Genomic DNA, 27,333 nt, shown 5'->3' with positions numbered 1-27,333 from the left:
AAAACGCAGCCGCCGCGGTCGGGTTCGAACCCGGGAACTCCGGATCAGTAGTCGAGCGCCACCACTGAGCCACCGCGGCGGGGGCGAAGGATCCCCAAATGGTCGAAATTGTTCCGGAGCCCTCCACTACGGCACCTCTTTCTTCCTTTCTTCTTTCTCTCCCTCCTTTATCCCTGCCCTACGACGTGGTTCAGGTGTGCGCCGATATGTGAGAGAGATGCTGCGCCATTTCCTTTCCCCAAAAACGAATTTTCACTTTTTTTTCACTGAGGCCAAAAGCACGCAGAAGGCTGCATGCGACGTGCTCTGCCATGCCAGCGCACGTTAAGGAAACACAGGTGTTTGAGTTTATTAGTGAGCACCCCACTAAGGTGCCGCTTTTCTTCTTTAATATCCTCCTTCATATGCCTTCCCTAACGGCGCTGTTCATGTGTCGCGGGTCATGTGTGAAACAGTTACTGCGCCCCCGTTTCCTCACAAACATTTCATTCCATATTATTATTAGTTTTGGGACTTTTCAATGACCTATGAAGTTCACAGCATTTTTTCGCACATATCGACGTGCCGTCAAATCGTAAACGATATCGCCGAGTGTAAAACAAAAAAGTGGGTTACCGGATATGAGTTCCCTCTGGTACAGGCTGTTGAATAAACGTCAAGGCGCGGTTACAACCCGCAACCTCATCTACTCTGAACTTAGCTCACTCATACGCTCGTTGCACGACACATTCCTCATGTACACAAGGGGAGCAAGAAAGGGGAAAGCCTGAGGGTGCTTGCCAGGACGGCAGGGTTTTGATAGAGGTGGAACGCAAACGCTTTGTGTGCGTTTAGAAATCATCTGCCTGCCCTCTCTCTACAAATCATTCCTCATGTATGTCACGAAAATCAAACTGCGTATAATGCAGGTAAACAAACTAATGTCGTTCAAAACTTTAGAATCGCGGAAAGCGCCGACAAGTTAATCAAACTGAGCAGTGTTTTTAATAGTTTTCTCTGACCAAACTTGTACTAGTCCGCGCCATAAATAGTCAATGCGGGAAGCGAAGCGAAGATATGAAGCAAAAGCAATCTTCGCGTCATTAGGTAGTAGTAAAGCTCAGTCATTTAACACAAAGTTTTGTGCCAGTAAGCTTTCCGGGTTAAGTTATGTTTTGATTAGGCGTGGCTAGTTCGTTCAGCATACCAAGAATGCCCTTTCTCAGCAGGGGCGAAAAGTACAACCACCACTTAGGGAAAATTTTGAAACAGAACTGAGCTGAATAGAAGCTCTGACGAGCACACGCCTCCGATTACTGTTTTTTCTGCGCTCATGACAGTTGGACTAGGTCATGTGAGGTTGGGAAACGGTTGCTTTACTTAGGATGGGTTTTGTAGCCGCAGACTCCGGCTTATTATCAGGAAACGCACCCTTTTTCCGAAGCCTGTGGCTGGACGAATCGACGATAGTAGACAACGGAAGCCAGTGAAATAGCGTGGCAGATCTGTGCCCGATAGTTCGTGGCAGACTGCTGCGGTGATGACGTCATGCGTCCCACCCTCCAAAGTGAAGCAGCAACCTGCGCCAGAGGCCTCCCCGCACAGCTTGGCTGGCCGGTGAAGTCGTCCGCCAATGTCTCGTCAGTGCCCACCACCACCATATCAGCGAGGCTGTGTCCAAGGTGTCACGCGGACATTGAGTTGGCCGCATGAGAGAGCTGTCTTTACGCCTGAAACGCTCACTCCATCCCTACAACTCGTCTCTAAAACACCATTAGTACCAAAAAGAGCAGCCATTGTTTTCTTATCGACGAAGTGCAGATGTACATTGCCCACATTATTATGCCCACGGACTTGCCATTTTCCTTTAACACAGAGTGGCGCAGCTTTTCCCATTTTCTTGATGCCTTGCTCAATACGCGGCACCTGTATCTTCCTACGAAGCACTTCGCAGATGTCATTCCGATTAGCATCAGCATTACTGCATACACACCCGTAAGCAGCATCAGGGACATCGCCGCACAGCAGTAAATTTCGTCAAGCATGAGAAGTCCTCCAATACCGGAAACTGCAGAACTGCATGACTTTATAAATAACTAGGCGTTAAGCGTAAACCACTGCACGACCAGCAGCGGCACATGAGTGCAAGTGCCTGCCACTTCATGCCGCACCAATGTTTAAAAAAGGTATAAGGCACAGATTATCAAGCTTCAAACCTGTTCTGATTGTTCATAAATGTTTATTCACACGTTCGTGCAGTCTACTTGTTAGTGTTTACTGTTCCAATTCTCATAGCGCACCATTTCGCACAGCTCCGAAGAGCTGCAGAAAGCCGCGCGGAAGTCGCAGCGCTGAATCACCGCAGTACAGCGCTACCTGCATGCAGAATTCCCCATCAATACTGCAGCGCTGACTCGGCGTGAAGTCCTCCAGATTTTTCATCCGTCAACAAATGTCGCCAAATGCTTCGTGCCGAAAACAGTTAACGTAACTCGTTCCTCGTTCCGCACATGTTCCCAATGTGTTCTCTTCAATACACATTATGTGTTCTCATTATTATGAAAGAGGATTTTATAACTCTTCGGAAGGTCATGCATTCGTTCGAACACTGACCCGCAACATACCTGCTTATCTTGTTGACCTTGAATCGCGCAGTGAGCATGGTCTCATCATAAGGGAGGCCCACCGAAAGGAGACGCGTCTTGATGCGCAGCGTTTGCAGCATCGTCACGAACCTGGTCACGTCGTCCGCAACCTGACACGGACCGCCTGAACAAGAAGAGAGGCCAACAGTCGTCTTGGAGATGTGGCATTCCTCCTAAAAATTAACGCCTCAACTGCCCACTTGCAGTGAACGTACCGAAGTCCGGGCCTTTCATATCATGCTTATTATATACCTTAATTTTTGTTTGCTAAGCCATCCCAGCGAGAAAATTGTTACATATCTTGATCATACAACAAAACTCATTTTTAGCGACCGTTCCAATGGCTACGGCTCAGATAGTATCGATACGTTCCGTATATTGTTTTTTATTCCTGCTGCAAAATTATATTTGCTTGTGATTTTTTTTTTACTTCTAGTAGGATCAAGCGCGTTATACTCTTCTTATTAGATCCACCTTAATATTAGGTCCCTAGAAATCGATTCAACAAAGTAAAGGCGGGCATGAAAACGCGAAACTAGACAATAGCAGCACTACCTAACAACTGTAGCAACGACGATTGGGCCAGCGGTCAGACGCGGTGCCATCGCTGGGCGTGATCTTCATGCTTGGCTAGTGTGGTCGTTCACTAATAGCGGACCCTGCTTGAAAATACCGCCCCCCCAAAAAAAAGAATAATAGAAAAGAAAAAAGATCATTGTCAGTTTTGATACGTTGAACTGTACTGCGATATCATTTCCTGCTACGACACAAGATGTTTTCGAATCCTTAACACAGAGCTGAACTCTACCAGTAGTGCGAAGGCATGACCGCACATGGAAGCCATGCGTGTCATGAAAACGCGTTGTCCGTTGCAGAACTTACCGGGGTACCTCCAATCGACGTGGGCTCCGTCGAAGCTCCATGATTCGATCCAGGCCGTGAAGCCCTGTGCAAACTTCTCCAGCACATGGTTTCGAGCAGATGGGCTCGCCAACCGGGAGAAGTCCCCAGCGTCGCTCAGCTCTCCGCCCAGCCAGCCCAGAGTGCGTGGGCCGTGAGCGTACCTCGATTTGTCCGGGAGCTTGGCGTCCAGCGCGGGCTGCCACGGACGAGCACGAGGCGACTTACACGCGCAGCCAATTCTTGCGTCATCGTTCACTGCGCTTTCCCTACGTTCCCTCGCACTTTTATTTATTTACTTCATACTGCAGATCATGTTACACATTCAAGCAGAACAAATACATATTAGATATTACAGCTACAAGGGCAACAACTAAAAAGAAAAAGGAAACAAAAAATAAAAAAATCGCGGTGGTTTAGCTCTGGTTAAACCTGGAGTGACGCGATAGCTACAGCTGGCCGAGTGGAACTTGGTCACGTCACCAACCACGTGACCGACCATGTGATCAGCCACGGCGCCGCGCCGCCGGCAGCTGATCCGAACCTGGTGACCAGCCACGTGACAGCGTGGCGGCGTCGCCACGCTGAAGGCTCGGAATGATACCGTAATGAAGATATCGCTACAAAAAGGCATGCAGAATGACTATGCGGTGACATTCGTCGTATCGGTGATTATGTTTTCCTCCCTCCAGTGCAAGGTAAGAAACCGAAGTAACTAGAATTCTCTGCTGGTCGTCCCCCCCCCCCCCCCCGCCTCTCTTTTTCCTTACTTTTTACTACGCTGCTGTCATAGGTATTTATTTATTTATTTATTTACAGTATACCCTTCATCGCTAAGGCATTACAGCAGGATAGTGGGCTACATAATGAAATAGAGAATATCGGCTTGTACAACTCCAACAAAGACGAAAGTGCAAACATGTATTTCACATGTGTAGCAAAATACGGAGCGGAGATCTGTGGATATATCAATTGCTACAGCTAAATCTGACAATTTATGAAAAAAATGCGTTCATAAATACTTTACGGTTGACAAATGATTTTGTCTACAATTATTGGGTATCCGTCAAAGTGACAGACATCGCCACGGGAGTCGAGGAAACACAGGGTAAATAGGGGTGTGCAGACCTGCTTTGAAGAAGGCCCCTTTTTGTCCACGTAGAATTGCCCGTAGACCACGTCCGTGCACATGCTGAAGAGGTCGTTTATCAGGCTGATGGTGTCAACTGCGGCCTTGTAAAGGCACACGAGGCGCCGGCGCCGAATGACGGGAAGTCTTAGAGCAGTCTGCGATCCCAATGCAAGGACCACGGTTGAGGCATCCACCAGGCATTGAGTTAATTAAACAGCCCGAGCTTGATCGAACGGAGAAAGCTAAACAGAACAGACTCCGCCATCGGTTTTCTTTAGTTTTCGTATCTAACAGAGACCTTTGAATGTTGAAACAAAGTCGGTGGGGGACACTACCTAGTGCAGCGCCCTCTAGAGAGCATGTTGCCCGATTGTCAAGCCTGAGTATGATGCTTTTAGAGCGATAGCTCTACTCAGTACAAAACTCAAGTTTCAGTCCATATGCGTATATGACATTGAAGTGACCTTCGGAAGTGACCTTCATAGCAACAGCCTTAAGTCAGATGCCGAAGCATACCTTGGCTATCTATGACCAATGCAATGCTGTCTCCAAATTAGACCTAGGTCATTTCCAGAATGTTGCTCATGCCACCGCTGAAATTTGACCGTCATCGATTGGGCCCAAAATCAATGTCCAGGCTAATTTGAATATCGAATATGCACGATACGATGGTAATCTCCCACTTTGACCCAGGCCAATCCTAAATTTGGCCCATCCAACCTCCGAAATTTGACGTTCATCGACTTGGACCAAAATGGATGTACAGGTTAATTTGAATCTGTTCGGTACGATGGTAGTCCCCAAATTTACCCGGGTCACTACCCAAATTTGGCTCACCCCTGAAACTTGACATGAATCGATTTGCACCAAAATCGATGCACAGGCTAATTTGAACGCGCTCATTACGATGGTAGTCTTTAAATTTGAACCGGGCTGCTCCCGAAATTTGTCCCACCCCACCCCCAAAATTTGACCTTCATTCATTTTGACCAAAATCGATGTCCAGGCAAATTTGAATGTTCTCGATACAATGACAGTCTCAAAATTTGATGCGGGCCACTCCTAAATTTGGCCCACCTCTGAAATCTGACCTTAGATTTGGCCCAAATTGTATGTCCACTATCGCTCGAACATTCGGTGTAACACAGTTAAACCACTGCTAATTCAAGAGAAATCAAGAGAAAGAAATGGGCTTGGGCAGGGCATGTAATGCGAAGGCAAGATAACCGCTGGTCTTTAAGGGTAACGGAGTGGGTTCCAAGAGAAAGTAAGCGTAGCAGGGGGCGGCAGAAGGTTAGATGGGCGGATGAGATTAAGAAGTTTGCAGGCAAAGGGTGGATGCAGCTGGCAAAGGATAGGGTTAATTGGAGAGACATGGGAGAGGCCTTTGCCCTGCAGTGGGTGTAGTAGGGCTGATGATGATGATGATGATGATGATGAATTTTTTAGAGGTACGTGTATATTCGAAACTTGCTCATTGCGAATCTAATATCGTCCTGTTTGACTATGCACTATTTGATTCCCTGAACAAATCAAATAGTGCATAGTCAAATATTTGAGACGAATCCAGTTTATTGCATTTTCGAATTATTTTAGTATCAATTCGCACAGAGTTAGGCTATGGCACGCCGTAGTTTCCTCACGTGTTAAGTTCATCTGCACTTCTCGAAAACTTCCAGACACCGTCCAGAGTTTGGTTCCAGCACATGTTGAGCTAGGCCAGGCCATCGTGTGTTAGAAAAATGCGGAACATGCTATCCCACCCTTACGTTTTGCAGACGATATCGCCAAACGTATCTCACGCAAAAGCATGACGCAACTCGCCTGTGGCGAGTTGGCCGCCATGTTTTCTGGGGCCGTCGACGGGGCTCTGGGCGCCTGGCTTCGTCGACGCCCGCAGTGGGACGCCTGCTCCCTGGGCAGCTCGTAAGACAACACGGGCGCCAGGGTCTCGAGTACGACCGCGTCCGCCTCTTGGGCCGAATCGTTGTCGTGGCGGAGGTACGGCATCAGGACGGCGAGGGTGGGAAGCAGGAGAATCATCACCACGGCGCTTAGTACGAACATGCACGTCTCGAGGAACCTGCAATGGGGGGAAGGGAACACTTGGTGATGATGATAGTGAATTGTTATGGCGCAAGGCCATCTGCGGCCAAAGAGCGCCGTGGCACAAAGTATTTTCATTTGCTCAATCTATGGTCAAAGACCCATTTCCCAAGCATTTCACCCTGATTAAGCAAGCGAAGGGAAGCTTGTACCAGTGTCACCGGTGGGTACCCGGCGACACTGGGGATCGAGCCCCGCACCTCCCGCATGCGAGGCGGATGCTCAAGCCACTAGGCCACCGCTGCGGTATGGAAGAGAGCACTTGATTGTAGTACATTACTGAAGTGCTCAGTTCTTTCTGCCTGTTTCACCACATCCCGCTGGAGTGAGGCGAGCCAAGCTTTCTAGGAGGGTGGGGGAGGATAAAGGAAGGAAGGTAAGCATAGCTAATAGAATAGAAAGGTAAGGCCAAAAGACTAGGCAGTTTTCTGGACTAACATGAGCGTGGGTACAGTTGAATCAGGAGGACGAGAAAATCTCCTGAAATGGTCGAGCTTCGAGAAGGTGTCTAGCACATGAGTTTCTATAAACTAATGTGTTCCTGTTTGTGCTGTAGATCTGAGCGCTACATTTGTTTCTGAGCCAACGAAGTGAACACAAGCTTAGCCTTTCTGCGCAAACGCATTTTTTCGCTTTCATGAAGACGTAAAAAATTATTGCACGTAATAGTTGGTGAGCTGCTGGGCTTAGCTCTAGCTGCATTTTTTCTGTTTCCCTTTACTCTTCCGATCTCTTCTTGTTCGCATGGAAACATCGCTCTGCACTCTTCCCTCTATCTTATGTCAAAGCGTTCAGGGGTTAAAAGAGTCAGTAAATGAAAAAAAGTGCAATCTTTCTCTCCATTCTCCATTCTCCTTCATCGAAATTCGGTCGCCACGCCCAGTATTTCATACCGTAAGCCTTTTATCACACAACTTTTTTTTTAACCTAGCATTTATACTGGTGGTGGCTTTCGACGCTGTCTATACCAATATTGATGCAGGTGAGGCGGCGAGTGGGACCGAGTTGCGGGGAGGGGCCCTCGTCTGGCCTAAAGGCTCGAAGTGTTCCACTCACGCGTTGCGCCTGGTGTACCGACGCCTTCCTCCAGTCCTCCTGGGGCTTCCCCTGGTTGTTCGCTGTCCATCCCCCGGTGCGCTGCTCACCACCACCAAGCTACGGTGGTTTGGAGCCGCCGTGTCAGCGGTCGAGTATGTCACACGCAGCGCTTCTGGAGGGGGCGGGGTGGGTGCGCCAAAAATCAAACTATTAGCAGTCATCCAGGCTACAGCGCAGTAGCGACGAGGCTTCACAGTACTCTCATTTTCCCCCAGTGTATATTGGGAGAGAGGTGGCATCTCAGATGAAACATGAGTCTAGCACGAGTCTAGTGTGACCGAAGCACTGTCTTCAGGCATATGAATTTGCCTAGACGTGCTTTGGGAAGTTTTCACCGAGCTGTCATTGTCACCACTGCATTACACAGGGGGTGAACGCAGAAATAGAGGACAGCGAACAGTCGACTGCGCGGAAAACAAGCACACATCATGAGGCTGACGAACCTCGTGTTTTTATCGCCCTTTGTCCCCTTACGGCTATCGCGAAACTTATAAATCAGGGCCGCCTAACACTGCTTCAATCATTTCATAATATTTTCGAAGTTCCCCACGCCGGTTTTTAATGGCCTTCATCCCCTTGTCGCGTGTTCTCTTTCAGTGCAGTCGCCCCCTTTCGGCTCTGACGGAAACTTATTCAAAACGAACAAGCTCGGTTTCAAACTCTTTCTAAGCTGTCGGAGGTCTCACCCGACCGCAGTTTGGTGTCATTGTTGTTGTGAACACGCAAGCCTACTGCTTGAACGTCCACAGCTGTAGCAAGTCAACTGCCTACAGCTATTGTCTTTCAAAGCCTACGAGGAGTTTCGGGCATATACGACATCATTCCTCCAGTTGTGAACGTGTATTCGCGGTGCAACATGTTTACCGGCCGACCCTGCCCCCCACTAGGTTAGATGTCGCCGCCGGTCATCGTGAGAATCCAATACAGTCGCTTATTTCATACATGCGTATTACTGGGATTATTATTTCCAGCGATGACCCAGCAATGGGCCGAACTCACGTGTGGCCGGTAGTGTGCTCAAATCGAGGTATTACCGAGAAACCACTGGATATCTCATAAGTACACCCCCTTCCCCCCCGCAAAAAAAAGCAGGTGCTCAGCTCTTTAAAGCAGCAAAGCGCTTGTAAAACGAGTAACGTGGTCGGTGACGTAACCAATTCGGTAAATCATTGTTTGCCAGAATTTTTAAGTTACAGCGTTCCGTTAAAATGGTTACAGCGCCCTCTCTGGAACTTTTCCAAATCCTCGTTTCTGCGTTGATCCGATAGTAATGAAGCAATTAATAAAGGGGGGAGGGAGGAGTGAGAACAGCTGTTGCCATTTCTCTGAACCGATAAGTGAGATGGCAGATATTTCCTTCCTCAAAATGCCACTGGGCCGACTCACCTTTCTTCCTTTCTCTCTCGGGGCTCCTCACAGGAGCTGTGGAAGTCATGTGGCTCAAGTCTGTCAACTGCCTGAAGAGATTCATGAAGGCGGCGGGCTCCTCGGCGACAGTCACCCGCGACAGGTCGCCCTCGATCGCGAATCGCTTCATCTCGAGCGTCGTGGTGTGCTCGCTGACCTCATCTGCTTGAGCCTTCTTGGCCGCCTCGGAGGCAGGGAGCAGAGACTGCACCCCTTCGTACAGGGCTTTCTGTAAATCATGCAAGGAACACAGCGGTCGAGAAGACTACCGTCACGAATGTACAGCACGCTGAACAGTTGAGGAGTTTTGAAGGGACTTCGAAGAAATATTCATTTCTGCCAGTATTGATACAGTTCTGTATTTTAACGACAAAAACTCCACTTGACCGAGACATAGGGCAGCAGCGCATGCCGCTGAAAAGACGCTTTTTTCCAAGCTGTCGACTTCCCGGTGTAGGGTATGGTATGGGCGTAGTTATCGGTGTGGGTAGAGAGACATGGGAGAGGCCTTTGCCCTGCAGTGGGCGTAGTCAGGTTGATGATGATGATGATGCGGTCACTTCGCTGTTGAAGTTCGTCAGGGTTCGAACCCAGGACCACCACGAAGGATTCACCCAAAACACAGTGAAATAGCACCGTTTTCGCTTCGAGTTGTTCATCAGTTCGGCCTCTCTGGCCATCTCCTAGCATTCCTGCCTCAGCTCAGTTCATAGTAGTGTTGAAATCTGGGTCAGTTGGTACATGTTCAGGAGTAAAACCAGTCAAAATACGGGACACAGCGAAGAGACACAGCATGTGTGGGACACAGCATGTGGGACACAGCGTGTGTGTGCCTCGTCTCTTCGCTGTGTCCCGTCTTTTGACTGGTTTTACTCCTGATCAGTTCATAGAGTGGCTGCTCCGGTTAAGCGGTGGTCATGGGATCGAAGGCCTGATCTAGACAAGTTTTTCATCTGCGAAGCTTCTGTGAAAGCTCATTTGTCAGCAAGGACTTCGCTTGAAAGGATGCCGATGAGTAACTGCCTCCTTATTTCTATCGCTTATAGCGTCATTATGCTTCCTAAAGCATATTTTTTTCGGTTGTTGCTTTCCTTCCCATTATACTTACCGACTTTTGTCCTTTCACAGTGGACTGCTTTTGTTGCTCTGTTTGTTTATAATTCAATGCATAGCTTAACATTACTGATAGGAGGTCCCGATGTAGCATTCATGCACTGAGAACTCCTTTTGTGTATTGTTTTGTGTACTGCTTCTTTGACGAAATAAATATTCTTGCACTCAAAACTGAGCTTTTGCGAGCTAGGAAACACATTCTTTTTTCGTAATTATTAAGTTTATGCCTCCGAAAAAGTGTACTTAAGTGGTCCATCCATAGAAAAATATATCCAAGAAATACAAGTTAAATTTATCTCCATAGAATTTTGTGATAAGAGTTTGTTTCTGTCCATGCCGAGGAGCCTGCCTTATTACTCAATATAAATAAAGGCTGAGCTGTGCTTTCTTCGCTGTGTCGGCCTCCATTGTCCTCATGTTGCAGTGCGGGACCGCGCAGTGGCCCAGGGACCCTGCAGGGTCTAAAACTCACTTGCTGAAATAAAGTTTTCCTGTCCGTCCGTCCGTCCGTAATAGGCTGAATTAGGGCCTGTAGCTCCAGGTTGTCTCAAGAACTCTCAGAGCCTTGTGAGGGGCATATCGTCGTCGGAGTCTCAGACGGCCAAATCCCAACGCGGAGCAAGCAGTTCGCTATGATATCTCCGCTAACAGTATTCCACTCCACTCCTAGCACCCTTATACACTATACCCAACGTCTACAGTTTATGGCTGGTTTTGTTCTGTTTGTGGCATGTTTGTCGCTGGTTTTGTTTCGGCCGGTCACGACAAGACGCTGGGTTTACGTAGCGTCTTCTAGCTCACATTCGTATTTCCTATTGTCTCCTCTACACAGAAGTAAGCCATCGGCTTCCTCAATCCACCCATGGATTGAGGTCATCAGCCTGTCATTTGGGGATGGTTGTGCCAGTGCAAAAATTTTTCTCCATGGAGTCCTTCATCTCTCAAACGTGCTCTTTACGCTGCTTTAGCAGCCCAGGAAGCGCCTTAAAAGTTTGCCGCATTTAAATCATCGTGCTATGAGGATTCCCGGCTACCCTCCGCTTCTTAGAGCGGCGTCCATATAACAAAGGACAGCGGCGGTGCAGTCCACAAAGATAGATGCACGCTAGTCAGTACAGAGTACAGATCTATGAGTGCTGTTGAAAGCTGAGGGAGGGACGGCAGCCGAGAACACTGGATCCGTCGACCACACCGCTAACCCTGCAGAAGCGCTTATACAGCTGTGCCGCACTGTAGACACTTGTGGCTTTGCGGAAAATGCTATATCGCTGTTATACGAAACGTCGTTATTGGGATCACTTTTCCCCGAACAGCAGGCGGCAGAGAGCGCTAAGGCAGAGGCAGCATTACCTGCCGAGCTGCAAATAACGAGGTGTCCTTTTTGTCTTTCTTTTTCTATAGAAGCGGTAATACGGAGGACCGCTGCGAACGGTATCTTCCTAAATATGCTAGAGTGTTTAATTGTTTCAGTTTTCGACCATTCGCAGTCTCTGTTCGAAACTTTGCGTTAGCCTCCTGAAAACATCAGTTGCCGTTTCGCGTTGCCAAAATGTTTCTTGAGGCCTACATTGATTATTTAGACGTCAAACCATTTTCAACACGAATCGCAAACGGCGTCTGAAAAAGTTAGAGCCTACAACAGTTATATAAACCATTCATTCCGTTCCATTCTATCGCAGGACCCGTTTTCATGGCTTTTGTAACATTGGGACTAATTACAACGAGGAGTTAAAATATTTTTAAATACGCGATGTAGTTATGGCGTTTATAAATTTTCATTTATTGAATTATAACAACTAAATAAGCCACCTTTACTTCCTTGTTCATTTCAGCCACTCCGATTGACCAGGAGTTGTTCGGTGCAAATCTAGGTGATTGCACTGCAGGCATCATTAACCTCCAAACGCAGCTGCGCCTTCACCACTTAAATAACACGTTTAGTAGCACGCTGGTACACTGGCTGATTCCAAATCTAAGCTAGTTGTAAAGTTAATAACAATGTATTCCTTTGGATTCTTTAAAAAATATGTTTAAAGGCAACAATTTTGTGAAAGAATTACAAACCCATATTTTGCATACTTAATGTATCCTGTTTTCCTTACGAACAACTATTTGTCATACAATTCGCGATCCTATCATACACGAGATCTGCTGTTCCCTTTTACTGCCTAACCATTTTTTTCCACAGGTGGGTTGTTTCCCAGGTGGTCTTTCTCGCGTTGTATGTGTTCTCTTTGTTGTATGCTTGTATTTGTAAGCCCCTCCTGCTTGGGCCAAAGCACTGGCCTGCAGTAAGTGCAAGTAAAAAAAATCAAATGAATGAACACGGGTGTTGTACGCTGTGTTAACTCACCGCTCTTCCGAGCTGGCCCGCCTCAGCGAGCACCCTTTGAACTCGGCCACCCTTGCCATCCTGGTCGAAAAGCTTGTCGGGCAGCAATCCCTTCAGAGCGGCGGGGAAGACGTTGCCACCACCAGCCGTCGCCCTCCGGTGGCGGTTGCCATGTGGGCGTGGACCGGGCCGGGCGGCAGCTTTTACACGCCTCTTTGGAGGCATCCTGTTTGGGCGACATACGAAGGGAAAAGATTTTTGCCCGAAGTCCGGCTCACACAGCACGCAGTGAAATCAAGATTAATTGGTTTTTTGGGCGGGAAAGGAAATGGCGCAGCACCTGTCTCATATATCGTTGGAATCCTGAACCGCGCCGTAAGGGAAGAGATAAAGGAGGGAGTGAAAGAAGAAAGGAAGAGAGAGGTGCCGTAGTGGAGGGCTCCGGAATAATTTCGACCACCTGGGGATCTTTAACGTGCACTGACATCGCACAGCACACGGGCGCCTTAGCGTTTTTCCTCCATAAAAACGCAGCCGCCGCGGTCGGGTTCGAACCCGGGAACTCCGGATCAGTAGTCGAGCGCCCTAACCACTGAGCCACCGCGGCGGGTTTGAAATCAAGAAAATTCCTTTTCCTGCAAGCATCAGTCTTTCTGAAGTTCTGAGGGAATCTCTATTGCTTCGCAGATCTAGTTGTCTTCTAATGCATAGAGGTTCGAGTAGTCGTTGAAAGAAAGAAGGAAATAATGTGACCACAAGATTCATAGCTATATTCTGGGATCGACACCGTCTTTACAAGAGGAGCTGTGGTGTTTCGATTCTTTCCTGAAATCAAGAAAGAATCGAAGCACCACAGCTCCTCTTGTGAAGACGGTGTCGATCCCAGAATATAGCTATGAATCTTATGGTCACATTATTTCCTTCTTTCTTTCAACGACTACTCGAACCTCTATGCATTAGAAGACAACTAGATCTGCGAAACAATCGAGATTCCCTCAGAACTTCAGAAAGACTGATGCTTGCAGGAAAAAGAATTTACTCAAAGACCGCCTCTGTAGTTCCAAGTGAACGGGATAAATTTCATTACCAGGCAAAACAAATAGTTTTCTCCCGCATTGCTGGCCCTGTACACTATCTAATAGAGCCAGTATGGTGCAAACGGCACATTTTAATCGCAATTTCATGGTCCATTTTAGAGATTCGCAAGATAGCGCTGCTGGCGACTCGCACCTGATTCATAGCACCAACTCCAGACATGGTTTCTCTCGCCCTGCCGAAGCCGCAGCGATTGCGCGCCCGCATAAAATATATGATCAGTTATAAGGAAAGGCGTGGTAGCAATCTCACAATTGGTGGACACCTGGACAGTAACCCCGAAAGAAGGAATAAGGAATTTACGAAGGCGTAAGCGGACCAGAGATATTCAAAAAGTTACGTTTTCGAAAGCTATCAATGCATTTCGCGGTTTACGCAACACGAAGGAATATTGTCAGTATTTTCGCACTTTATTGCTAAACTGGAAAGCAGAAGACGTGCTGTGATTCTTCCACGGTGACCGCTAGGCAAATCACGAAAACATGCTAGTGCGGGCGGTGTTACTGGAGATTAAGTTATTTTGTACCCTGTGTAACAGACTACTACAACGACACCTGGCGGGCGGAAAAGCTTCAGCAAGAGTAGAAGCACGCAGACATCATGCTAATACCAAAGGCGGGTGAGCTCGTGTCGATCCACAACCTGCGCCATATCTAACAAACATTATGCATGGGGAGGCTAAAGAAAAGGGTTCAGCTTAAGTTAACGACAACGCAGCGAGCCATGGAAAGAAAAATGATAGGCGTAACGTTAAGAGACCGGATGCGGGCAGAGTGGGTGAGGAAACAAACGCGTGTTAATGACATCCTAGTCGAAATCAAGGGCAAGAAATGGTCTTTGGCAAGGCATGTAATGCGAAGGCAAGATAGCAGATGGTCCTTAAGGGTAGCGAAGTTGATTCCAAGAGAGGGCAAACGTAGCAAGGGGCGGGAGAAGGTTAGGTGGGCGGATGAGATTAAAAAGTTTGCAGGCATAGGGTGGGTGCAGCTGTCAAAGGACAGGGTTAATTGAGGAGACATGGGAGCGGCCTTTGCCCTACGGTGGGTGTATTAAGGCTGATGATGATGATGATGCGTGGGGAATCTCCTCAACCATATCGTTCTCACGCTGCTGAACCCACACCTACAGGCGATTTTTCCCACACTTCGTGTTCGGTTTCACACCTCTCCTATTAAGGCAGACTACCATGCTAAAGTTCAAGGAAGGGATCATAGACCATTCGAACACGGTCGAAACTAGGGAAATCCTAGCAGTGGGCTCAGAGACAGCCTTAATTTCCGCGGCCTTTATTCTGTTAATCATCAGACCATCTCAGCTGCCGTTCCTGCAATCTCGCCCAAAAATTGTAGTTTTTTTTTGTCAGTTGCATGCAGTGATCAGGTGGGCCTTCCAAGGGCACCGGAATGTCGAATAGGAGCTTTTAACTGCCGCGTTTAACTACCTCGAGTAATTGGTCGCTGTCGTGCATGAGAATTGTGAGCCTTTTCCCGAGCACTAATCATGGGCACAAGCAAAGGAAGGGGGGGGGGAGGGGGGGGGGGGCAAGGGGGAGATGCTGCCCGCCCCTAGACTTTCGGATGATATGCATCACTAGCAAAAATCTACAGCGCTTGATCAGCGCACTCAAGCCCCGCATAGCAGTACTAAGCCGCCTTCACGATTGCCAGCCCACTTAGCACGTTACACACTATGACTGATCTAGCCGGTCATGTCATGGGAGTGAAAGAAAAACTGGGTCTGCTGCCTTTTGAAGATCGCGAACGATTATGATCGAAAAGTCTATTGTGACGACCCCCATAATGCGCAGGTCCACACGGGACGGAGAGGCAAAGAGACACCGTATGGCTCAGTTTAAACAAACAGGTATATTCAATAATTACACATGATTAAGGTTATACATCAGAGGCTGGGGCGTCCGAGCTTACGTGCCGACGACTTCATGGGGGCGATGGAGTGGCTCCGGAGTTGGGCTCGAGCGGTTGCTGGCAGAAGCTGCACGCCGTCGGGCTTCGGCGCTGAAGGCCCTCTTCGTAGCGATGTCGTCCCGAGCGTGCTTGCAGTAGAATTTCAATAGTCGTCCGTTTCTTCGAGGATGGTTCACAAACCCTTCCTCCAGTGTCGCCCGGCCCGGAAGATGAACAGGAGGCGAGCTTGTAGATGATGACAGCAGAGCACAATTTTACAACATACATATACAGAGAGCCAAACTGGAAAAAGCAGAACTGAATCTACAAAAGAACAAACTTTGCACCACTTCACTCATCGACCGGGCAGGCCAGTGCCTAAGCAGCATCACATCACATGCCAAGCATGGAGCCCCAGCTCAGACTGAACTGCATCCGTTTACATGCGCTTTTAAGCACTTGATTAACAAAGGACTAAGGGCGGTCATTTCCAGTGGCCCGCCCAAAGCATCAATTCTCCAATCCAAAATAACATGCGAGATGGGGACCACCCCTTGGGCTGGGCTTAGCCTCGACCCCAGAGTCTGTTAACAATACAAACTAAATAAACAACAAAAACGCCACCACTCTCTCTCAAGTGAGAGTATACACAGGCTCTCTCTTCGGAGCTAATTCACTAGCGCCTGTCTTTCCACATTCTTGGCGAGTACTGCCTGTCCGCCATGACAGGTGTCCGTCGCGGCCCTTCTGGGAAGCTGTGGGTGCCTTCCCGGCGATAGCCCACGACAAAGGGGGGGAGGGAAAGAATGTCGTCTTCGCGGTTTCGCATAGCGTCGGCTGTGGTACGGCGCGCTCTGGCCCGCTGACAGCTCCCCTGTCCTGGAATGCAACCGGAAATTGGGGAGGACAAAGCCTGTTTCCCCGGGGCGGCGGCGGGACCGGTTTTTCCGGTCGTCACTCAAAGAGCATGGCTGGGCAATTGATGATGCCGCTGTCACGGTTCCCCGTCTACGCCGCGCCGTCGAACGTGGATCCTCGTATCACACACGGAATGTCACACTCGCTCACCCTCCAGAAGAATGTTCTCCGAACATTTGAGTCCACGCAGCTCCCCTTGTCTTTCTGAATCGCCTCGCACAGTGCGTCCGACAAAACACTTTTCGCTGCACTCAACACCACTGCACAACACCATATGCCTCCGCTGTCAATACTGGCGTCTCCAGGGGCAGCACTGATCTTCTTTTACAGATAAACATGAAACTCAGCACCCAAGCCTCTCCTTTCTAGTCCAAACTGGACGAAAATAAATTTACCACAGTTACAAAGGAGCTCCCACTTCTAGCACAATCACGGCACAGACAAAAATATAGATAACGAAAGGAAGTAGGGCAGGTTCTGCATGCGCTCCGCATGCTCTCCTGTGCAGGTGTTACTTAATGACAGAAAGGTTTAACTACCAACTCCGATAACTTAACACATAAGCACATAGCAATGTTATGAGCTGCGGCATTACACAATTCTAACCAGTTCACAACTCCGCTCTGTTTACGCCATTAGTCCGACTTAGCTTTCCGATTTCGCAGCGGATATCGGCCTTCATGAGTCATACTAAATAAGTCTGTGCCCCTTTGTCTGCTTTGGGACTTGCGAGGGCTCGTGGCAGGAGCCTCTCCTGGCGTTATCTGCGCGGCAACCTCGCGCGCTTCTTCTTCTAGCAATGCATGAAGTAAATCCGGTGGCATTCCGGCCGTCACCTCGGGCGCCTGCCGAACAAATGCAGGAGAGGGCGTTTCTTGCGAACTATCTGCGCGCTCCGCTTCACTTCTGTCCGCATCAAAATCCGCGCTTTCCCTTTCCTCATTTCGTGAATACTGAACCGGTGCCGACTTGAGGCGATTTGCGTGTATCCTTATCAAACGCCGGTTCACGTCTCGGACTCTGAAGTTTACCGGAGAAAGCTTCTCGACAACCTCGCACGGTCCTCTCCACTTCGTCTGGAACTTACGAGCTAGCCCAATCTGCCTTTGGCAGTTTTCAATGTACACGCTGTCCCCCACATCAAACGGCGCGTCTCTAGCACTGCGATCGTGCACCTCCTTCCTGCGCTTCGCCGCTTTCTTTAAGGACTCCTTTGCGATGTCCCTCGCCACTTGCAAGCGCGATTCTAGCTCAACCTTATAGTCGTCCAGTGAAGCGTATGGGACACGACGGGGGCCCTCTGGCACTTCACTAGGCTGGTCCGGGTCTCGGCCGTAGAGAAGAAAGAATGGCGATTCACCCGTGCTCTCGTGTGCTGCGGAATTGTAGGCAAACATTGCATACGGGAGCCACAAGTCCCAGTCCCGCTGGTCGCGCGAAACAAAATGCGACAGGAACCCGGCCACGGTTTGGTTCAGTCGCTCCACCGCGCCGTTGCAAGCCGGATGGTACGGTGTTGTCTGCTTCTTAGCGATCTTAAGCAGCTCGCAAACTCTCCTCATTAGCTGCGACACGAAGTTCGTTCCCCGATCTGTCAAGAGTTGCCTCGGGGGTCCATGTCGGAGCACGATCTGTTCGACAAATGCTCTTGCAACCGTGTCTGCCTTCTGATCTGGGAGTGCTACCGCTTCCGCGTATTTTGAAAGGTGGTCGACAAATACTAAAATGTACCTGTTTCCGGAAGTGGTCGTGGGCAATGGGCCCATTATGTCCATACCTGTCCGCTCGAAGGGAGCCGAAACCTCAGGGAACGGCTGAATTGGAGCTGGTCTTCGTCCCTTGGGTGTTTTTCTTTCGAGACAGGAATGACACTTCGCACAGTAGTCTCTAACATCCTGTCGCATGCCACTCCAAAAGTACAAACGCTCCACACGCCTGCGTGTCTTCGCTACGCCAAAATGACCGGCGCATGGCGCATCGTGAAACGCGCGAAGAACCCTTTCTGTCCACGACCGAGGTATGACGACTCTCTCCCAAGCGGTTTTCTCTGGTCTCCCTTTCCTGGTTGGCCTCGTGCGCCGACACAGGGTGCCGTCTTTGTCAATGAAATAACCTAGCTGTTCGGGATGAGACGGTGCGCCCTCTAAGCTTTCGATTATTCGCTTCAGGTCAGGATCTTTGCACTGCTCTGTGCGTAATTCGGCGGGGTCGACTACGGGGACAAACTCTTCTATAGCTGCCACGGCAGCTGTGCGGCTGAGTGCATCAGCGTTCAGATGTGTCTTTCCTGACTTGTGCTCAACTTCAAAGCAGTATTCCTGCAGGTGTAGATTCCATCTAGCGAGTCGCGAGCTAGGGTCCCTGACACTCATCACCCATTTCAGAGGATGGCAGTCTGTGACTAGCTTGAATTTGCGGCCGTAAAGGTAGCATCTGAAGTGCTTTACTGCCCAGACAACGGCGAGGCACTCCCTTTCCGTAGCTCCGTACTTTTGCTCTGTGGGGCTCAACTGTCGGCTAGCAAAAGCAACGGGATGTTCTTTGCCCTCGATAACCTGAGATAGCACGGCACCAACTGCGAACTTTGACGCATCTGTGGCCATAACGAAGGGCAAACTAAAATCCGGGTGGCGTAACAGCGGTGCACTCATTAGCTTCCTTTTCAGGGCCCCAAAAGCATTCTCCGCGTTTTCGTCCCAACGAAAGGCGACATTTTTGGCTGTTAAGGCGGTGAGCGGCTTAGCGAGCTTGGCGAACTCCTCTATGTGCCTTCGGTAGTAACCGATCAGGCCGAGAAACTGCCGGACCTGGCGGACGCTAGTCGGGGATGGAAAATCCGAGACACACCTTAGTTTCTCAGGGTCGGGTCGCACGCCGTCAGCTGAAACAACGTGCCCGAGGTATTTCACCTCGTTTTTGAGGAATTGGCACTTAGAGGGCTTCAGTTTGAGACCCGCTGCTCTTAGTCGCACCAAAACCTGCTCAATATCGCGCAAATGGTTATCAAAACTGCCACTGTATATGATAATGTCATCCATATACACGAAGCACAGCCTCCCCAGAAGACCTGCCAGGATAACATCAGCGGTTCTCTGCCAGACAGCAGGGCTGTTGGCCAGACCCATCGGCATTCTTTTCCATTCATAGTGCCCTGAGGGCGTGTTGAATGCCGTTTTCTCGGCATCTGCCGGATCCATTGCTATCTGCCAGAATCCCGCCGCCATGTCCACTACCGTGAAGTACCTGGCAGAGCCCAGCTGAGAAAGCGTCTCCTGTATATTGGGGATGGGGTATGGATCGATGCGAGTTACGGCATTTAGTTTGCGGTAGTCCACTACCAATCGATACGAGCCATCTGGCTTTTCCACCAATAGTGCTGGTGCTCCCCAGGGTGACTTTGAGTGTTCGACAATGCCGCGACCAATCAGGTCCTGCACCTGCCGCTCCATCTCCTCACGTTGGGAGTAAGGAATCCTGTACGCACGCTGGTAAACGGGCGATGAAGTGCCGGTTTCTATCCTGTGCTTTATAACGCCACAGCAGCCCAAATCCAGGTTGGACGCGGCGAATACCTCCGAGTAGTCGTTCAGCAAACCAGCCAGAGCCTCCCTCTCCCTGGATTTTACGTGAGAAAGATCGAACGACACCTTTGGAGCAGCCGAAGGACTAGCATGCTCTACAGTTGCGAGTACCGTATCGGTGGGCTCACGTTGCTCTATCGCAGAGGTGAAGAAAGCCAATGTTTTGTTCTTGGGAAGGCTCAGTGGCTGCTGGCTACAGTTAACCACCCGTAGGGGCACTCTGTGGGCGTCATTAACTGTCACGAGGCACGCGGCTGCCTTCAGGCCATTGCTGAGAGAGTCGACCGGCTCAAGCACTCCCACGGCGCCGCTCTCTACATCTGAAGGCACAAACGCGTACAAAATGTGCTCCGACCAAGGAAGGACGACCGCCTCCTCGACCAGCCGGACGGCAACCCGCGAATATACCTTCTCCAATGATCCCACTGTTTGACGGGTGTCAATATCGGTAATGCGAATCTCAGCCCCTCTCCTGTTCAAAAACGGAACTTTTGAGCCGCCCGCATTAACCTCTTCCTCAGAGAATGAGACTACTACCTTCCCTTTTCTCAAAAAATCCTGCCCTAATATACCTGACACTCCGTTTGGCAGAGACACCGTGTCCGGGCATACGTAGCAGGGGTGCTCCAATGCAATTCCGCCGAGAGAGAAGTGTAACCGGTAGAGTCCACTTATGCCAAGAGGATCCCCCGTTATGCCTACAAATTTGGTTGCCATACCACCAGACGCTTCCAACACCTCGCGGTCCCCCTTCCTTCGAAGCGTTTTAAAACTGCTCTCCTTAAGCAATGTCACCTTTGACCCCGTATCTATCAACAATTCCATGCAACAACCATTTAACTTGCAACGCACAACAGGGCATGCCTCGTCGGCCACACAAACTACCACCACCTCATCATCTACTGCTTCCTCCCCACGCTCTTCAGGCTGGGGAGGACTAACTAGTTTTTTGACTCGGTATCTGGAGCCCCGCTGTAGGCTTGCTTAGGGCGTGTCTCGCCTGCTTCTCTTTGTGGCTCCCCACGGCGCACGTTTTGGCAGAACCTGGCGATGTGTCCGCGACCCTGGCAAGCGAAGCATACGATTTCTTCAAAATCTCGCATACCGCGCCTGTAGCTTTGTGGCGGTCTCCGGTTTCCAGCGAATGGGCGCTGTTGAGCGCGCGCTTCAACCTGGCATTCTACCTGCTGAGTTAGCAGCTGTTCCAAGCGATCTAACCGCTCTGTCAAGAGAGCAACCTCAGGGTTGAGCACCGCTCTCTCTATGACGCGTACTCTCGCTGCGGCTGTCGTTAACGCCTCATTTCGTTCCTCATCCAATGCGGCCTCCACGGCTTGGTCGAAATTGCTCGGCTTGCGCGAGAGCACGAACCGGCGCACGGGGTCTTGCAGACCAGCCACGAACAAAGCGGTCATTTCCTCTTTAAGTATATCCTCCGCGTATTTCTTCTTAAGCTGGTCTCCTTCCTCCTCCCTGCTTAACGTATCGCGTGCTAGGCGCTGAAGCCGCGACGCAAATGTTCGCACGTCCTCCCCTACCATCTGTCCGGCGTCACGGAACCTCTGTACCCGCACGTGACGTGGTTCAGTGTCGAAATGCTCAAACGCGAGCTTCTTAAATTCCGCAAATGATTTTGTGGATTTTACTTTTTCGTCTCGCCAGGCAAAATCATGAGCAGCTCCTGCCATCTTACACCTCGCCATTCCCAGCATTTGAGCATCGGACCATCCCCCCATTTTCCCAATCTCTTCTAGCATGGAAAAGAAATCGCAGATTGGAACCCCTGTCTTATCTCCCGTAAACGTTGGAATGACGCTTCCTAATGCCAGCATGCTTGCTCCGAGCGACGGCTGTGGAGTGGGAGCTCCCTCAGATACAGTCATTTTTTTTTTCAAGCCCTCCAGTGCCTCAAGCCTCTCAAATGGGGGTAAAAGTCCCACAATCAGTCCCGTGATTCCCTTTTGATTACAATTTTGAAGTCATGAATGTCACAGCATTCAGAGGACATTTGCTTTTGAGACCCCACTTCTGGCACCAGTGTGACGACCCCCATAATGCGCAGGTCCACACGGGACGGAGAGGCAAAGAGACACCGTATGGCTCAGTTTAAACAAACAGGTATATTCAATAATTACACATGATTAAGGTTATACATCAGAGGCTGGGGCGTCCGAGCTTACGTGCCGACGACTTCATGGGGGCGATGGAGTGGCTCCGGAGTTGGGCTCGAGCGGTTGCTGGCAGAAGCTGCACGCCGTCGGGCTTCGGCGCTGAAGGCCCTCTTCGTAGCGATGTCGTCCCGAGCGTGCTTGCAGTAGAATTTCAATAGTCGTCCGTTTCTTCGAGGATGGTTCACAAACCCTTCCTCCAGTGTCGCCCGGCCCGGAAGATGAACAGGAGGCGAGCTTGTAGATGATGACAGCAGAGCACAATTTTACAACATACATATACAGAGAGCCAAACTGGAAAAAGCAGAACTGAATCTACAAAAGAACAAACTTTGCACCACTTCACTCATCGACCGGGCAGGCCAGTGCCTAAGCAGCATCACATCACATGCCAAGCATGGAGCCCCAGCTCAGACTGAACTGCATCCGTTTACATGCGCTTTTAAGCACTTGATTAACAAAGGACTAAGGGCGGTCATTTCCAGTGGCCCGCCCAAAGCATCAATTCTCCAATCCAAAATAACATGCGAGATGGGGACCACCCCTTGGGCTGGGCTTAGCCTCGACCCCAGAGTCTGTTAACAATACAAACTAAATAAACAACAAAAACGCCACCACTCTCTCTCAAGTGAGAGTATACACAGGCTCTCTCTTCGGAGCTAATTCACTAGCGCCTGTCTTTCCACATTCTTGGCGAGTACTGCCTGTCCGCCATGACAGGTGTCCGTCGCGGCCCTTCTGGGAAGCTGTGGGTGCCTTCCCGGCGATAGCCCACGACAAAGGGGGGGAGGGAAAGAATGTCGTCTTCGCGGTTTCGCATAGCGTCGGCTGTGGTACGGCGCGCTCTGGCCCGCTGACAGCTCCCCTGTCCTGGAATGCAACCGGAAATTGGGGAGGACAAAGCCTGTTTCCCCGGGGCGGCGGCGGGACCGGTTTTTCCGGTCGTCACTCAAAGAGCATGGCTGGGCAATTGATGATGCCGCTGTCACGGTTCCCCGTCTACGCCGCGCCGTCGAACGTGGATCCTCGTATCACACACGGAATGTCACACTATTGTGTCCTCTCTAAGCATGGCACTAATTAGCCATTTCTTATTTTTGTATCATATGTGCAATTAACACCCCAAACTGTCCCTTTTTCGTGGTTGCCTACCATCTCCCACTTCCCCCCCCCCCACCTTCCCGCTTCTATAAGTAACGGCTGCCCCTCTCCCTCTCTCCCTCTTGCAAAATATTCTGCGGACGCCTTGAGGCACCATACTTTCCTTGGTGGTTTCTGCTGCCCTCCTTCCTTGGGTCCGCCTCCGCTAGACCCTGGTGCATCCGCCGGGACTTCTGCAGGCCTTGCAGGGTCTGACAGGACGTTTTTGCCGCTTCCAGAGGACGTCACCGGTGAAATGTGGCCTGGAGAAGCTGGGGAACTCATGTCGAAGCAGGACAGACAAGCGCTTTCTTCTTCGTTAGACCGAATGATGACGCTGCCGCTGCTGCTTTCACCGTTGATGGCTGCGTTTTAAATGGAAGTTGTAAGTGATGGGTCCGCTCAGGCATGCTTGCATGAAGCCGCCATAAAAAAAAGGACAAAAAACTGTCAGAAACATGGCCTCTAGCATTTCGCCTCCATCAAAATTCGACCGCTGTGGCCGGGATCAAACTCACGTCTTTCGGATCAGCAGCCGATCGCCATATCCACTAAGCCGCGCGGCGGCTGGAGTACAAATATTCACTGGCGCCCTCCCTCATAAGTAAAATTAAACAAGTAAACACTCCCAAAAGAGCTGCACCGCTGACGCCAAACCATGCTCCATCCGCAAGACATTTATCAAGCTTACGCAGAGTACAACCTAAATTTCACAGCCAGTGCAGTCCCCGTAATTTAGAGATGACACACATCAGCTCACATGTTATGCATTACGAAGTGCAAGTAAATATTCAGCTGATCGAAAGTATTTTTTTACCATTTTGGACATTTACAAGTTCCGTCATCCTTTTCCCATCTCCGTGTATTTTGAACACTACGTGACTTCTGAATCTTTTTAGTGACAGCTAAACGCGAAAAAAACTGCACGGAGTCCGACTACAAAACAATGCAGCTGATATTTCGCAATCCGTTTTGTTTGTTCCCCCATCAACTTACCTTGCTGCCATGTCGATATTCGTGAGCATGAAATGTTGTCATCCACATGTCGACAAATCCTTTCTCGTCAGGTTGTGCTCGTCCGTTTTGTCTAATAATAATAATAATAATAATAATAATAATAATAATAATAATAATAATAATAATAATAATAATAATAATAATAATAATAATAATAATAATAATATTAATAATAATAATAAATTGTATGTTGGGGAAAGGAAGAGGTGCCAAAGTGGAGGGCTCCGGAATAATTTCGACTACCTGGGAATCTTTTAACGTGCACTGACACCGCACAGCCCACGGGCGCCTATTGCATTTTGCCTCCATCTAAACGCGGCCGACACGGCCATATTCGAACCCGGGTGCTCTGGATCCGTAGCCGAGCACTGCAACCACTGAGCCACCACGGCCGGTCAACTTCCCCGCGACCACTTCAGTCAGTCAGTCAGAAAAACTTTATTTACCAAAAAAAAGGGGGGAGGTGAGGTGAGAAGTGGCGGGCGTGGTTGCCTAGTCCGGCAGACCACTAGCTGCAGCTGCTGCTCGAGCCCGTCTGACCAGGCCACGTTGGGCCGTAAGGTCAGCGCAGTCCAGCAGGGCAGCTTCACACGTCTCCTTTGTTATGCTGGTAGTCGGGGTAGCGTTGGGGCTGGAGGGACAAGCCCATACCATGTGATAGGTGTCAGCCTGCTCTACATCGCAGAGCGGGCAGGTACCGTCTATGCTGGGAAGGAAAAAATTTTAGGATCGCAAGATTTAGATAAGTGTTAGTGAAAATGCGGATTAGAATTCGTTCTTCTGATTTGCTGAGACCCTTGCACAGCGGCGGGAAGCGTTGATGCTCTAGACGGTATTTGGTAAATGTTTCTTTAAAAGTCATGGGTGTGGGCTCCTCACCAGGTTGTTTACCAGTATGGGGTCTGGGAACGTCCCGGTTCGTAAGCGCGCTGGCCGATGCGTCTGGAGCTTCGTTCTCTGTGACCCACTGGTGAGCCGGTGCCCACACCACATGTTTATGTGGAGCATAAATTTCCCGGATGCATCTTTGATAGATGTCCTTGGCCAGATAGGGTGCATAACCCTGGTGGATGTTTCGGCACGCCCCCATATGAGTCCGTGATTATTTAGATTTTGAGTTCGCTGAGTCTAATGATATAGCTATTTCTTCAGCGTGTGGGTTATGTCCGGGGCGCGGAACGTGAGCCCGCGAATGATGTGTTTATTATGTATTATGGCCGCTGTGTACCAGCTACTGTGATATGGTCCGGTATCGTCTAGATAGAAAACTCCAGATTTGGATTGTTAATATCGATTTACGGCCTCCGCCCGGGCTCTGCGATGGCTCTGATGGTCCGCCGAAGTTAAATTTCTTGGCAGGGGTCTGACGTGGAGGGCCCGAGGCCATAATTCCAGGATTCGGTATCGTTCTTGTTCTGGGTTGGTGTGTTGGACTTGAAGGTGGGTTAAAAGTCGTCGACCTGATTCGCTTTGTGCCAATCGCTGTGTTTGACAAGTGAGATGGGCTGATTTAAGCTCTTGATATGTGTTCGTCATACCAGGGGCGAGTAGTATTGCGTTAGGCGTAGGAATGGGAAGGTCCAGAGCACGTTTATATATGTTGCGAAGAATCGCTTCAAGTTTAGTTTCACCTTGTTTACGTAAGTGCCAGTATGGTGTCGAGTATAGAATGCGACTGGTGACAAAAGCATGTGCAAGCCTTAGGATATGGAGTGTTCTCAGGCCTGCCTGTTTGTTGGAGACTCGCCTGATCATGCGGCCTACTTGTTCCCCTATTGTATGGAGTTTTTCAATGGTGGTGGTGGGGTGGCGTTTTTGGTACATGTACAGCCCAAAGACACGGATTTCTGGTCTCTCCGGTATAGGACCGTTTTTCAAATTAAGCTGTATTGGAAACCGTTCTTTGGAGTATAAGCATATGTGGACGTATTCGGATTTTTGGGGAGAGCATTCCAGTCCACAATGTGCAACATATGCCTCAACTATGTTTGCAGCCCTTTGCAGGCTGTTCTGGATGTCGTGAATGTCACCTGCTTTGGCAGTGGCCCATATGATGATGTCATATGCATATAGGGCATGTGTAATGTTGCGGATAGCTGTTAGTTTCGCCGGAAGGTGCATCGTGGTTATGTTGAAGAGAAGAGGTGAGAGTACTGCTCCCTGTAAAGTGCCCCTCGTTCCCAAAGTGTAGGGTCCGTGTTCCGTATCCAGAATCTTTATGTACGCATGCCTATCAGTTAAGAATTGCTGGATGTATCTGTAGGTATTCCGTCCGCAGCCTAACCGTTCTAAATTGGCAAGTATGACATCGCGTTTGACATTGTCAAAGGCTCTCTTAAAGTCAAGTGCCACCACTATCTTGTAGTCGTAAGTATATGTTGGGCCCTCAAGAATTTCTTTGTTGAGTTGTAGTAGAATATCCTGTGCAGATTTGTGAGGTCGAAAACAATGCATTGTGTCCGCGAAAGCCTGTTTCGTTTCTGGGTGCGTACATAGCCGATCCCTCACCATCGTTCCCATGAGCTTGCCCGCACATGAGGGGAGGGATATGAGCCTGAGGTTGTCCGTGTTGATCTGTTTTCCTATCTTATGGAAGAAAGTGACCAGGGCTGTTTTCTATTCCATGGGGATAGTGGTGTACCTGCCAAAAAGTGTATATGCATTGAAGGAGAGAATTACGAGCAGTCTCGGGCAAGTTGGCTAAGAGTTTAACTGTAATGCCGTCCTTAACGGGGGACTTTCTTCTTTTCATTTTTGAAAAAGCGGCGAGTAGTTCATACATCTGGAAGGGTGCATCT

At 49.5% G+C, this 27,333-nt stretch overlaps 1 protein-coding gene across 1 annotated transcript; it reads right to left on the bottom strand.

Annotated features, from left to right (window-relative positions):
• Window positions 1-1,397: 1,397 nt before the first annotated feature.
• On the bottom strand, window positions 1,398-12,937 carry LOC144101694 (uncharacterized). Its single transcript, XM_077634829.1, has 8 exons — window positions 12,734-12,937; window positions 9,247-9,496; window positions 7,819-7,972; window positions 6,481-6,739; window positions 4,653-4,811; window positions 3,507-3,723; window positions 2,604-2,748; window positions 1,398-1,650 (listed from the first exon to the last, which is right to left on the bottom strand). The coding sequence occupies exons 1-8, from the start codon at window positions 12,935-12,937 to the stop codon at window positions 1,398-1,400; spliced, it is 1,641 nt and encodes a 546-aa protein (XP_077490955.1).
• Window positions 12,938-27,333: the final 14,396 nt, after the last annotated feature.

Source organism: Amblyomma americanum, chromosome 8 (assembly GCF_052857255.1).
Source record: "Amblyomma americanum isolate KBUSLIRL-KWMA chromosome 8, ASM5285725v1, whole genome shotgun sequence".
NCBI lineage: Eukaryota > Metazoa > Arthropoda > Arachnida > Ixodida > Ixodidae > Amblyomma > Amblyomma americanum.
This window is presented reverse-complemented; position numbering and strand designations above follow the sequence as displayed.

Bases quoted from the DNA above. Each gene is read 5' to 3' on its own strand.
- LOC144101694 (XM_077634829.1), bottom strand. From the start codon at position 12,937: ATGCCTCCAAAGAGGCGTGTAAAAGCTGCCGCCCGGCCCGGTCCACGC. The intron at 4,812-6,480 runs GCGAGTTGCGTC...TTGGGATCGCAG, and splicing joins TGGCGGCCAACTCGCCACAG to ACTGCTCTAAGACTTCCCGT. The intron at 2,749-3,506 runs GTAAGTTCTGCA...CTTCTTGTTCAG, and splicing joins CGTCGATTGGAGGTACCCCG to GCGGTCCGTGTCAGGTTGCG.